Consider the following 12768-nt stretch of genomic DNA (forward strand, 5'->3'; position numbering starts at 1 on the left):
AAGTGCTGTTATTCTTTTCTTGTCTGCTGAACGACAAACACCGGCAGACATCCATCCCAGAATAATGAATTTTTATGGGACTGCATTTTTGTAGAAAACCACCGTTGTGGTATGGTGCATCAAGTTCTGTGCTGACACGATTCGACACAAGAGGCCACCATATCGTAAATGTCGTAAAGCAGAAGTTGCGCCAAGTGGCAGACACACGAGCACCCGTCCTACAGTCCTGATTTTGCCCCATGTGATAATCAGTCCTTCGGTCCTTTAAAAGAGGCTTTAAGAGTCAACGGACGAGGACGTGCAGTAGATGGATACGAACTTCTACACGCAGCAAGATAGGGTGTTTTACCAAACCGGTTTTTCGATCTGGTGCGTCGGTGGAATGATTGCCTCAACGTTCACGGAGATTTTGCCTGATTGGTGCCCCAATTTTTTGACTGGACAACCTTCGAACGGAAACTTTTTCATCGCCCCTTATACTCTACGTGTACCGCATGTAGTTCCTCATATTTCGCTTGTGCCCAACTTGAAAATGGAGACCACGAAATACCAATAAAATGCAAAAGAAAATAATTTCTGATTCTGCACTCACATGAGCCTAATACATCGCATGTTCCAGATATCTGGGGAAGAACAAGATAAACTGTTTCAAACCAATGTAAATAACAGTTATAATTCTGATATATCATTTAAAAGATGTCGTGTGATCCTGATGTTGACAGGCCTATCAGAAAACTGACTGTGCATTATATCATTTATGTTTTACTCACACATTCCGCTGCCGTGAGAAAGAATTACATGAGATGCAGTATAAACCAATAAATTAAGTTCTAAATTAGTCAAACCTTTAAATACTTAGTAAAATTAAGAATTGTAAACAATGCAGACGCGTTTTCATTGAAGTTGGGATGGTTTGCTCAGATATGCCCCTACTAATAAATATTACGCATGAACAAAGCAAGTACTTAATAAAAGTAAACCGATATTAAAACATGCAAGGGCACATAAAGTTCAAAAGGGGACCGCGCCTACTCATCATCACCGATTACGTCCAAATTTATGGTACATGCACGGTTTAGCCACAAATGAAAGTGACAGAAGTGGGAGTTCGAGATGGCCAAGCGTTTGGGGAAAAAAAAGAAAAAAATAGAATTTTTGGCGCGGGTTCGGCGATACATGAGCAGTTTATGTTAGCGTAGTTTCCAGACAACTGTTGGTGTAGTGGAAAGAATACAGTGGGGTATCCGAGTCCCCATGCGGAAAGTTTTATTTTCCGTTTTTACATTATTCACACTGCAAATAAATATGAGCTAAGTAATCCATCGCTATACAGTGCAGTATGCTATAACCCTTTCCGGAAAATCGTTGCCGGAAGTCGACGTAAGCCTACCGTTGTGATAGGTTGTCACAATTTAGTTGGGTTCTTAAGAGGTGATAAATGATATAATTAGTGCAAGCGTAAAATGTAGGAACTGAAATACAGGGTGAGTCAGGGGGAAAGGTACATGCTTTCAGGGGTGATACTAGTGGTGATTCTGAACAAAAAAACTCCTAATTAACATATGCCCTTTTCTTAAGCGTTTCCGGGTAAACCAATGAAAACAACTAGGAACGGGAAACGTGTAGCGTCTTCCTTACTAATCGTGTCAGCACGCAGTTCACTTGCGCATGGTGCAATTGTTTACCTCAAGTGTCAGTCCGACAGTGTTTGTCGTAGTGTACGGTATCACAGTTTTGTAACGAGAACAACGAATACAGTTTTTTGTAGTAAAAATGCCACGGATCTTCACACTTGCAGAGGATACTGACACGGTGTTTGTCTATGGTTTGTCCAATGGGAATTCCAGAGCTGCTGTGCGAGAATACCAACAACTATTTCCGAATCACAGAGTGCCAGATAGCACGGAGTTTAGCAGGGTGTTCCACGAATTGCGTGAGCGTGGTACTCTTCCCAGCGTAAATGTTGTCCCGTACAACAAACTCTTAATGAAGTTGAGAACATTCTTAAAATAGTGGAACGCATCCCAACTACTAGCTATAGAAGAATTGCTGCCCAACTTGCTATTCCACAAACACGAGTGATACGCACAGTACACGAGCACGGTCTGTATCCCTTTCATCGGCAGAGTGTACAACATCTGCATAAAGAAGATGCTGCCGCCCAGCAAGAATTCTGTAAATGGATCACTGACAATGATCGATTAATTCCACGTATTTTCTTCACTGATGAGTCAACATTTACCCGCCACGGAATCAACAATAAGCGCAACCTTTTACGTCAAGACGCTTCAGCGCCATCTATTGGTAGTTTTTTCCCATGACGGTTCCCCCTGTGTCAATAAAATGCCGTTGAAATCTGACATTATTCTCTGGCGTCACTCTGAGCAGTGGTTGCCTTTCTACAACGTTTCGGAGCTGGGACTTCAATTATGGACACCCAGTACGTTGTCGACGTACGGAAAAGCTTGCAGTATTCACTTGCGTCCATTATCTATGGTTGCTTACATTTATTCGGTAATGTAATGCATGTCATGTAGAAAATCGTGATATCTGGCAAACCAAGATCGGATAAATACTACCGTGTGTGTGTGTGTGTGTGTGTGTGTGTGTGTGTGTGTGTGTGTGTGTGTGTGTGTGTGTCCGAGAGAGAGAGAGAGAGAAGGAGAGAGAGAGAGATCATGTGCTTGGGTGTGGGTGGGTGGGGTGGTAGAGAGGGGGGGGGGGGAAGTTGGTGCGTGGGTGGTTCTGAATGTGTGTAAGAAAAATTGATTTTGTAAACATATTGTTAGCTAACTTCCTGTTATTTCTAAAACAAAGTTGAACACCTGCAGCCGCCTTTACAATGTTATTTATTATATAGTTTCCAGTTTCGGTGCTTCAGTACACCATGTACAGGCCTTAACTGACGCTGAGGGGCTTAACTCCAATCGTATACACGATTCATAAGTGACCTACATCTATAAATTGGTTTTCGCAGACTACCTGTAACAACGATATTGTGTCTCCAACCACAGGGAGGAGAGCAGTTGATCCGATGTCTGTCGAAGATGTGGCCACAGCACTGCAGGATGGGTCGAGCGTTGGTGTGCAAAGATGCAGTGCGTGGGGACTACTAGAACTTTGGCCATGCCTACAAACATAGTGCATAAAATCGTACGAAACCTCCCGCGTTGACATCCATGCAAAATCACCCATATTCAGGAATTGCTTCCTGCTGACCTCCCACTATGACAAACGTTCGGTCTGGACTTTCTTGCTAGCGTGGAAGTGGACAATGAACGGCCATGGAACATTCTGTGGACAGACGAAGCCCATGGTTGGAGACACAGTGTCGTGTTACAAGTAGTCTGCGAAAACCAGTTCATAGATGTCGGCCGTTGATGAATCGTGTGTACGATTGGAATGAACCCCCTAAGTTTCAGGTAAGGCCTAGAGACGGTGTATTGAAGCACCGAAACTAGTAGACGTATACTAAATACGCTACTGGCCATTAAAATTGCTACACCACGAAGATGACGTGCTACAGACGCGAAATTTAACCGACACGAAGGAGATGCTGTGATATGCAAATGATTAGCTTTTCAGAGCATTCACATAAGGTTGGCGACGGTGACGACACCTACAACGTGCTGACATTAGCAAAGTTTCCAACCGATTTCTCATACACAAACAGCAGTTGAACGGCGTTGCCTGGTGAAACGTTGTCGTGATGCCTCGTGTAAGGAGGAGAAATGCGTACCATCACGTTTCCGACTTTGATAAAGGTCGGATTGTAGCCTAACGCGATTGGGGTTTATCGTATCGCGACATTGCTGCTCGCGTTGGTCGAGATTCAATGACTGTTAGCAGAATATGGAATCGGTGGGTTCAGGAGGGTAATACGGAACGCCGTGCTGGATCCCAACGGCCTCGTATCACTAGCAGTCGAGATGACAGGCATCTTATCCGCATGGCTGTAACGGATCGTGCAACCACGTCTCGATCCCTGAGTCAACAGATGGGCACGTTTGCAAGACAACATCCATCTGCACGAGCAGTCAGACGACGTTTTCAGCAGCATGGACTATCAGCTCGGAGACCACGGCTGCGGTTACACTTGACGCTGCATCACACAGAAGAGTGCATGCGATGGTGTACTCAACGACGAACCTGGGTGCGCGTATGGCAAATCGTAATTTTTTCGGATGAATCCAGGTTCTGTTTACAGCATCATGATAGTCGCATCCGTGTTTGGCGACATGGGGGTGGACGCACATTGGAAGCGTGTATTCGTCATCGCCATACTGGCGTATCACTCGGCGTGATGGTATGAGGTGCCATTGGTTACACGTCCGGTCACCTCTTGTTCGCATTGACGGCACTTTGAACAGTGGACGTTACATTTCAGATGTGTTACGACCCGTGGCTCTACCCTTCAATCGATCCCCGCGAAAACCTACATTTCAGCAGAATAATGCACGACCGCATGTTGCTGGTTCTGTACAGGCCTTTCTGGATACAGAACATGTTCGACTGCTGCCCTGGCCAGCACATTCTCCAGATCTCTCACCAACTGAAAACGTCTGGTCAATGGTGGCCGAGCAACTGGCTCGTCACAATACGCCAGTCACTACTCTTGATGAACTGTGGTACCGTGTTGAAGCTGCATGGGCAGCTGTACCTGCACTCGCCATCCAAGCTCTGTTTGACTCAATGCCCAGGCGTATCAAGGCCGTTATTATGGCCAGAGGTGGTTGTTCTGGGTACTGATTTCTCAGGATCTATGCACCCAAATTGCGTGAAAATGTTATCACATGTCAGATCTAGTATAATATATCTGTCCAATGAATACCCGTTTATCATCTGCATTTCTTCTTGGTGTAACAATTTTAATGGCCAGTAGTGTAACATCGTGAGGATGGCTGTAGGTGTTCCATTTTATAAGTGAATGGCTGAAGTCTCTCATACCTCTAATCAGGATACATATACAAAAAATATTGTTGTTTCCGTCGGCACCGCGACGTAACCTCTAGCTGCATATAGTCAAGAACATTGTGTTCCTCTGACTCGTCCATCTGATAATGAGCCAAAGTGACTCGACAATGATTTAATGGAACGATATATAGCGTCATGAAAAGATACTCGCCACCGATGTCAGAGTGTGCTCTTGGGCCAGGCCACACGGAGACCAGCTGCGGCGCCACGTTGGAGGAGGAGGCGCGGCACGTCCAGCAGCTGCAGGTGCACGCGCTGCAGACCGACGTCCTGATCGACATCCGCTACAACTTCCTGGTGGGCGCCACTGGCTACGTGTTCGAGGGCCGCGGCTGGCGTTACAGGTCCGCCTTCGCGCGCGGCTACGACTTGACTAGGCTGGGAGTCGTCTTCATGGGAAACTTCAAGACGAAGCCCCCAACCCCGGAGGCGGTGGAGGCCTTCCACCAGCTAATGGCTCTGGGGGAGCGCGAGGGCCACCTGAGCCCCGACTGGCGCGCCATGGCGCAGTGCCAGCTGGTCACCACGGACAGCCCGGGCCGCGCGCTCTACCAGCTGCTGAAGGGTTGGCCGCGCTGGGCCGGGCCCTCGCCGTCGGAAATAACTGGTACGTCCCGCTGACTGTTTCGCTCGATCTTCTCTGATATGAAATTCTGAGGTTACATAAAATGCAGGCCCCCATTAATACATACGCAAAACCAATGACACTTTACTGAGTACTAGATTTCCAGAACGCTTTTGACACTGTTACTCATAACCGGATTCTAATCGAATATCGTATCTATGAGGTATCATCTTAGTTGTGCGACTGGATTCGTGACCCACTGTCAGAACCTTTTTTTCTCCTTTATTGAGATTCGATTCCCCCCCCCCCCCCGAACGGGGCGCGCTGGTAGCAGCTCAGTACGCCGCTCTTCAGCCTACAGAATTTTTTTTTTTTTTTAAAGATGAAGATACCGGTGTGGCCGAGCGGTTCTAGGCGCTTCAGTTTGGAACTGCGCGACCGCTACGGTCGCAGGTTTGAATCCTGCCTTGGGCATAGATGTGTGTGCTGTCCTTAGGTTAGTTAGGTTTAAGTAGTTCTAAGTTCTAGGGAACCGATGACCTCAGATGTTAAATCCCATAGTGCTCAGAGCCATTTGAACCATTTTAGATGAATATAATAAATAATAAAAGCAGGCGATAATATCGGTGACTTAAATGGTAAAATGTCGGAAAATTGTGGAACTTAAAACATAAAACAAAGGGTTGGCGATGCTAATAAAGTACACACGAAGGAAACAAGTAAAATAATAGACAATTAAAAAACATGACGACAGTCTGGTTTCTGTTTGCAAGAGATATAAAAATCACACCCAGCGACAGCATAATTTCTGTTCGCAACACTTTCGAAAAGACGCACAACACTGAACACTCACTTGAACACTGCACTGAAAAGCTGGCACAAATATGACACACCACAGCCGAGGGCAGATGGGGGGAACCTGGACAGATGATGGGAACGAAAAGGGGGAAGGAGAGCACAAACGAAGTGGGGGGAGGGGGGGCGAAGGAGCCGACGGAGGATGAGGATTCATAAGATGGGGGGGGGGGCCTGGTCAGACCCCAGAGGGAGTGGGGAAAGGCAGAGGAGTGGAATGCAAAACGACTGGGTGCGGGGTGGGGGGGGGGGGAGAAGGGAGGCAGACAGAGCATAGGTGGGCAAAAAACAGGATGGAATGGGGGGGGGGGGAGAGCACAGGGAAAGGACAGAGGAAAGGATGGGAAGGTGAGGATCAGAGTTGATAGGAGGGGATAAATGGAGGGAGAGAGGGCATCATCTGGGAGGGGGAGTTGACGGAAGCCAGCTTGGGAAAGGAGATGAAGGGTGTAGAGATGGAGGGGAGGTGGGGGGGGGGGTTGGAGATGAGAGGAGCAACCAACTGTCAGAAAGGTTATAGTTCTTAGTAATTGACAGGGTGCCATCTATTGAAATCAGAATATTATTTTGGGTTACCCAAGGAAGTACTATATGCTCTCTGCAGTTATCTATATAAATAAAAATGTAGAAGTTCGTTTATACAAAATCGTAAATCTCTCAAAGTACTTCAGCAGTTCTTTGAAATGCTGATGCAATGTTGCATTCAAATAATGTCATGTTTTTGTACAACTACGGGAACGCCTTGTACAGGGTGTCCCAAGAAACACTGACAAACTTTAGGGACAGTTTCCTTACATGGATATAAGATATCTGCAAACATGGGCTGTAAAGTGCATACCCTAAGTGGTATGAGGACCTGTTCAACTTCGGTACTATGAGACAGATCTCTCCTACTGCAGGGTCTTTGTTTTCTATCTCGTGAAAGGTGTCTGGTAAACGTGGGGTCTAAAATGCATACTTTAAGAGCTACGAACACCTGTTCATTTTCGCTAGTGTGAAGCACGTCTCTTCTACTGAACAAGTACGCATAGCTCTTAAGGTATGCGCTTTCGAGCTCTTGTTTACAAACATGTTTTTCTTGTTTTGGTATAAGGAACCGAGGGACGTAGGCTATACAGTTTGATTTCATTAACATTCAAAAACATCCGAAGCAATTTAATATAAGATACAAGAGCCGCAGATGTCGAGAAATACTCCAAAAATGGATAATAAATGTTGAACATGTGACGTCACCAGATGACGTACCTCGCCACACATAAAGCGGTTCATCCGTTCGATCTGTCGTATCTCTTAATCCCGATCCAAGACAAATATTCACGTCGCTGTGGCTCTGAGCTCAAGTGCGCAATTTCAGTGCTTAGAGCTCGGGGTTCGAGCCTTGCGTCTGGCAGGAAATAATTCCGGAAATTTCGGAAATATGAGGTAAGATCTTATGGGACCAAGCTGCTGAGGTCATCGGTCCCTAAGCTTACACACTATTTAATCTAACTTAAATTAACTTACACGAAGGACGACACACACACCCATGCCCGAGGGAGGACTCGGACCTCCGACAGGGAGGGGGGTGGTGGTGGTGGAAGAGCCGCGCCGACCGTGGCAAGATGCCTCGTCTGGCAAGCAATTATGTGTTTACGTGAATAAGGTACAATTTAATATTCCATTTTCCGGTGTCGTTGTCTCCATTGGTTTACTGGAAAATATAGTAGAACAAAAACATAACGTTTTGCGTCACAAGTAAATGAGTATAAGCCTTCGAAATGAGTCGTTACCAGTTAATGACCTACGTTTTCTTTACTAAATAGCATCTGTAAACAAAAAGAAAAAGGAAGTGACAAAAGGAAAGAAACACAAAATGAGAACATCTTTTACTTGATTACAACGAGGACAATAATTTTTTAACTTCTACTTTACAATATATCATATTTAAAAAAGAGAATAATGTCCTTGAGAAGCCCGTCCGCGAAACTCCCGCTAAGTTAAGTGATTAATATTGAAATAAGAGCCAATTTAGTTAATATTACATTTTAGACTAGAACTTTGGACGTGCATTTACCTCTTCTCTAGGCTATCTATTGAAATTTTCGCGCCGGCCGGAGTGGCCGAGCGGTTCTAGGCGCTTCATTCAGTCTGGAACCGCGCGACCGCTACGGTCGCAGGTTCGAATCCTGCCTCGGGCATGGATGTGTGTGATGTCCTTAGGTTAGTTAGGTTTTTAGTAGTTCTAAGTTCTAGGGGACTGATGACCTCAGATGTTAAGTCTCATAGTGCGCAGAGCCATTTCAACCATTTTTGAAGGTTTCGCTCTTCTCGGCGTATTTAGTTCGAAAAAAAGTATTTCGTAAAGGCCCGTATTCGTTAGTTTTGTTTACATTTCAGGAGTACATTTTGGTGAGAGCTTAGATCTTTATTTTTGACTGTACTTACTGTTTCAAAGTTAAATTAATTCGTGTCTGTCATATAGAGTTTAGGTAGTTAATTAAAACTTTCGAAAGTAAGTTTAAAAGTTTGTTACATTACCATTTGGTTACGTATTAGTGCAGGTTACGAAGCTTCAGTGCTCTTGGCCAAGTTATTCTTTGCTTTTAAGTAAATTTTTCTATCAAACCATATGTGACAAATGTGATGGTTCCAGTAGAATTCTGGAAAGTAAATCATGTACGAGAGCCGTTCAGTGAATAAGGCAAGACATTTCCTTCTCGACCAGTATAACTTAAAAAAATGTATTTTTTTGTAGGAGATCGTGGAATATTCCTGCTTCTACCCCTATATTTTCATAAAGTTTCGAATGAGGGCGGTGGTATACGTAGCCTTGAAAATGGCGTCTGTAACGGAGGTGCGTTTAAGGTAGAGAACTATCATTGAGTTACTTTTGGCGGAAAACCTGAGCATAACAGATATTCATAGGCGCTTGGAGGTTGTCTGCGGAGACCTGGCAGTGAACTTAAAGCACGGAAAGCTGTTCGGAGAGGCGTCTGTCACCAGCATCTCGCAAACCTTTCTTAACTACCGCATGCCGGTCCTCTACACACATCTGTGATTCCTGCGATGCTGGAACTTCAGCGTGTTCGTCGCCACAAAAATGCAAACGATCTTCTTCTCTAAGACAACGCAAGGCCTCATACAAGTCTGTACACCCGAGAGGAGTTCACAAAACTTTTTTGGACTGTTTTTCCTCACCCACACTATTGCGCGGATCTCGCACCTTCCGATCTCCATCTCTTTGGCACAATGAAGGAAGCATTCCACGGAAAAAATACATGGATGATAGGGAGGTTGCTGATGCACCAAGACATTGTCTCCGACGTCGACCAGTAGAGTGGTAGCATGCCGGCATACAGGCTCTCCCAGTAAGATGGCGTAATGCCGTAATATTGAGTTGAAAAATGGGGTTTTATAGCCAAAAGACTGGGGAATAATGTGGTCTATTGGAATCCTGAACAACCAACCTCTTCTAAGGAAAAATATGTTGGGTTACATATTGAACACGTCTCGTATTTTATTAATCAGTAACATTCAAGATGACTGTGCCTAATGGCAAGGCCATAGCAACTATAAACCAGTTCAGGACAGTTTCATCAGAAACATTGATGGTGAATATCAGATGAATTCAAAATATCCACGGGTGTACTGGCGGTCTATAGTGTCCAACGGGCACAAAATTTCGGTGATCATACATCTCGCCATCATCAGGTGAACTGACGGACTGAGCTCCTGTGAACGTGCCGGTACGGAGATCCCGGAAGACAACGCACACTGATCTGTATTTGTACGCAGACAGCTGCCACCACCCTTCACAGAGGAATCGGGTACTTAAAGCTCTAGTACATAGGGCGCGCACTATCTCTGACGCAGAGAGTCAACCCCAGGAATTGGAACATCTGAGAACTGTATTTCGAAAAAATGGGTACTCAGAGTGGCAGATTCAACGTGCTCTCCGCCCATCCACTACAGCACAACCTATGTAGATGGATGAAATCACGAGGGAGGAGGTAGGCACTGCGTTTATTCCATATACAGGCGCAATCTCGGGGAAAATCGCCCGCATTTTGAAGAAACACCGGGTCGGAACTGTGTTTTGTCCTCCGAATAAAACTCGTGCACTGGTGGGGAGTAGAGGTGTACATCTCCCGCTTTTAACCCGCCCATGCTTGCCCGGTGGCCAGGCAGGCAGGCCGCCGCTCGTTGTCAACAGAACGGGCAGGCTGCTTCACTCCCAGCCAAGCCAAGCAGAACCCAACCCGGGCAGGCTGCGGGAAACTTGCTTGCCTGCTCATATTACTGCTGAGCTGCGCTACGCAGCCGTTTAGTCTGCGCGCGTCATTGTCGTATTATGAACGTTAATCAAAAGTTTTTATTTTACCTGAGCACCAAAAGACAAACCCCAACATTATATATATGTATTAATTTCAGGTAAAAAAATATTGGTTTTATTTGTATATTCTTCCTTTACGCGTATATTCGGGCTTCTTATCTATATAAATAAAAATTAATTGCCAAATGTGTTGATAAGCGTAAAACTCGAGAACGCCTTGACCAGTTCGGCAAAATTTTTTTTGCTGTGTTTGTAATTCTCAGGACAAGGTTTTTATGAAATAAAATTTTTCGAAAATCGACCGAAAAATTGGAAAATTTGACAAAAACTGAAAGTGCGTTTTCATTGTGTCCGTGTGTTTGTATTGCATACAATCTTGATGAAATTTTGCACACTATACCTTGAAACCAAGAGGAAGGTCACAGTCTACATAAAATTTCATATGGTGCGTGGCAGAGGTTCCTTTACACAACGGAATTCGACAAATTGTACGTATTTATTCCGATCGTGATGAAATTTGGCACACTTGATATTCAAAGCAGGATGAAGGACGCTGTCTGCTTAAAATTCTGAATGGTGCATGGCGGAGGGTACTTTACTTACACACTTCTACACCAACCTACAATTTTATTCCGATCTTGAAGAAATTTTGCACACTTGACCATCAAGAGGAACATCACTGTCTACATAAAATTTCGGACAGTACATTGAAGAGAGTACCTTACAAAAGATTTTGACATCGTTTGCGGGTTACCATGAAAGTTCACTATGTACGGATGTTTCCATGGAGAAGGTTTTTGAATATTTACATGTGTAATATATATATATATATATATATATATATATATATATATATATATGTGTGTGTGTGTGTGTGTATGTATATATATGTATGTGTATATATATGTATATATACGTGTGTATATATATATATATATATATATATATATATATATATATATGTGTGTGTGTGTGTGTGTGTGTGTGTGTGTGTGTGTGTGTGTGTGTGTATATATATATATATATGTATTTGTCTATGAGTGTATATATATATATATTTCTTTTAAACGAAATGTCTATGATCTTTTTGAAATTTGAGAGCTGTCTGACACATTCACAGTCATCATGTTGGACAATTCGCGCACAGCAAATGTCGTTTAACAGTTGCAAACCATTTTTGGTTGAGTGAACGTGTTATATTGACTACAAAAAACCTTGATGTTAACGAAATGAATTTTCAGATTCAAAATATGACACCTGGCGAATTGCTGACATACAAGTCGGTTTATTCCGTTACTAACCAAGATGATGTACTCAACTATCCTACGGAATTTTTAAATTCGCTGGATTTCCCCGGATTACCGCCTCCCAATCTGTAATTAAGTCGGATCGGCAATCATGTTGCGAAAGGTAAACCAGCCACGTCTTTGTAATGGCACCCGGCTTGCGGGGAAGAAGTTAAAGAACAACGTAATCGAAGCCACAATTTTAAAAGGAAAGTACAAAGGTGAGGACAGTTTGATTCCAGTATCACTAAGATTCCGACCGACATGCCATTCGACTTTAAACGGTTATAATTTCCAGTGCAGCTTACATTTGCCATGTCGATAGATAAATTGCAAGGGCAGTTGTTATATGTTTGTGGCATCAATCATGAAAATCATGTTTTTCACATGGCTATTTGTATGTCGCATATTCCCCTGTAGGGACACCTTCAACTTCATTTGTTTACGAACCAGAAAACAAAACTATCAATGCTGCGTATCAAAAAGTATTACAATAAATGCTACCTAGCAATAAACTTTTACACTGATTCACTGATCACCACAAAAGTTGACAGATATATATGAGTTTTCATTGATAGGTGAAGAGGAGATGAACTGAGGTGGCGGAATCCAACAGAGAGAGGACGAGGAGAAGGATAGAGGGTGGGGGGGAGATGGGCCAAGGGATGGGTTCAAAAATGGTTCAAATGGCCCGAAGCAATATGGGACTTAACTTCTGAGGTCATCAGTCCCCTAGAACTTAGAACTACTTAAACCTAACTAACCTAAGGACATCA

At 44.0% G+C, this 12768-nt stretch overlaps 1 protein-coding gene across 1 annotated transcript in view; it reads left to right on the forward strand.

Annotated features, from left to right (window-relative positions):
• Nucleotides 1–5109: 5109 nt before the first annotated feature.
• LOC126482151 (peptidoglycan-recognition protein LF-like) overlaps nucleotides 5110–12768 on the forward strand; it is a 35460-nt gene continuing 27801 nt past the window's right edge. Inside the window, exon 1 of the mRNA XM_050106128.1 lies at nucleotides 5110–5581. Coding sequence (XP_049962085.1) covers nucleotides 5110–5581 — 472 coding nt within the window. The remainder of the gene's footprint in view (nucleotides 5582–12768) is intronic.

This window comes from Schistocerca serialis, chromosome 5 (assembly GCF_023864345.2).
Source record: "Schistocerca serialis cubense isolate TAMUIC-IGC-003099 chromosome 5, iqSchSeri2.2, whole genome shotgun sequence".
NCBI classification, from domain to species: domain Eukaryota; kingdom Metazoa; phylum Arthropoda; class Insecta; order Orthoptera; family Acrididae; genus Schistocerca; species Schistocerca serialis.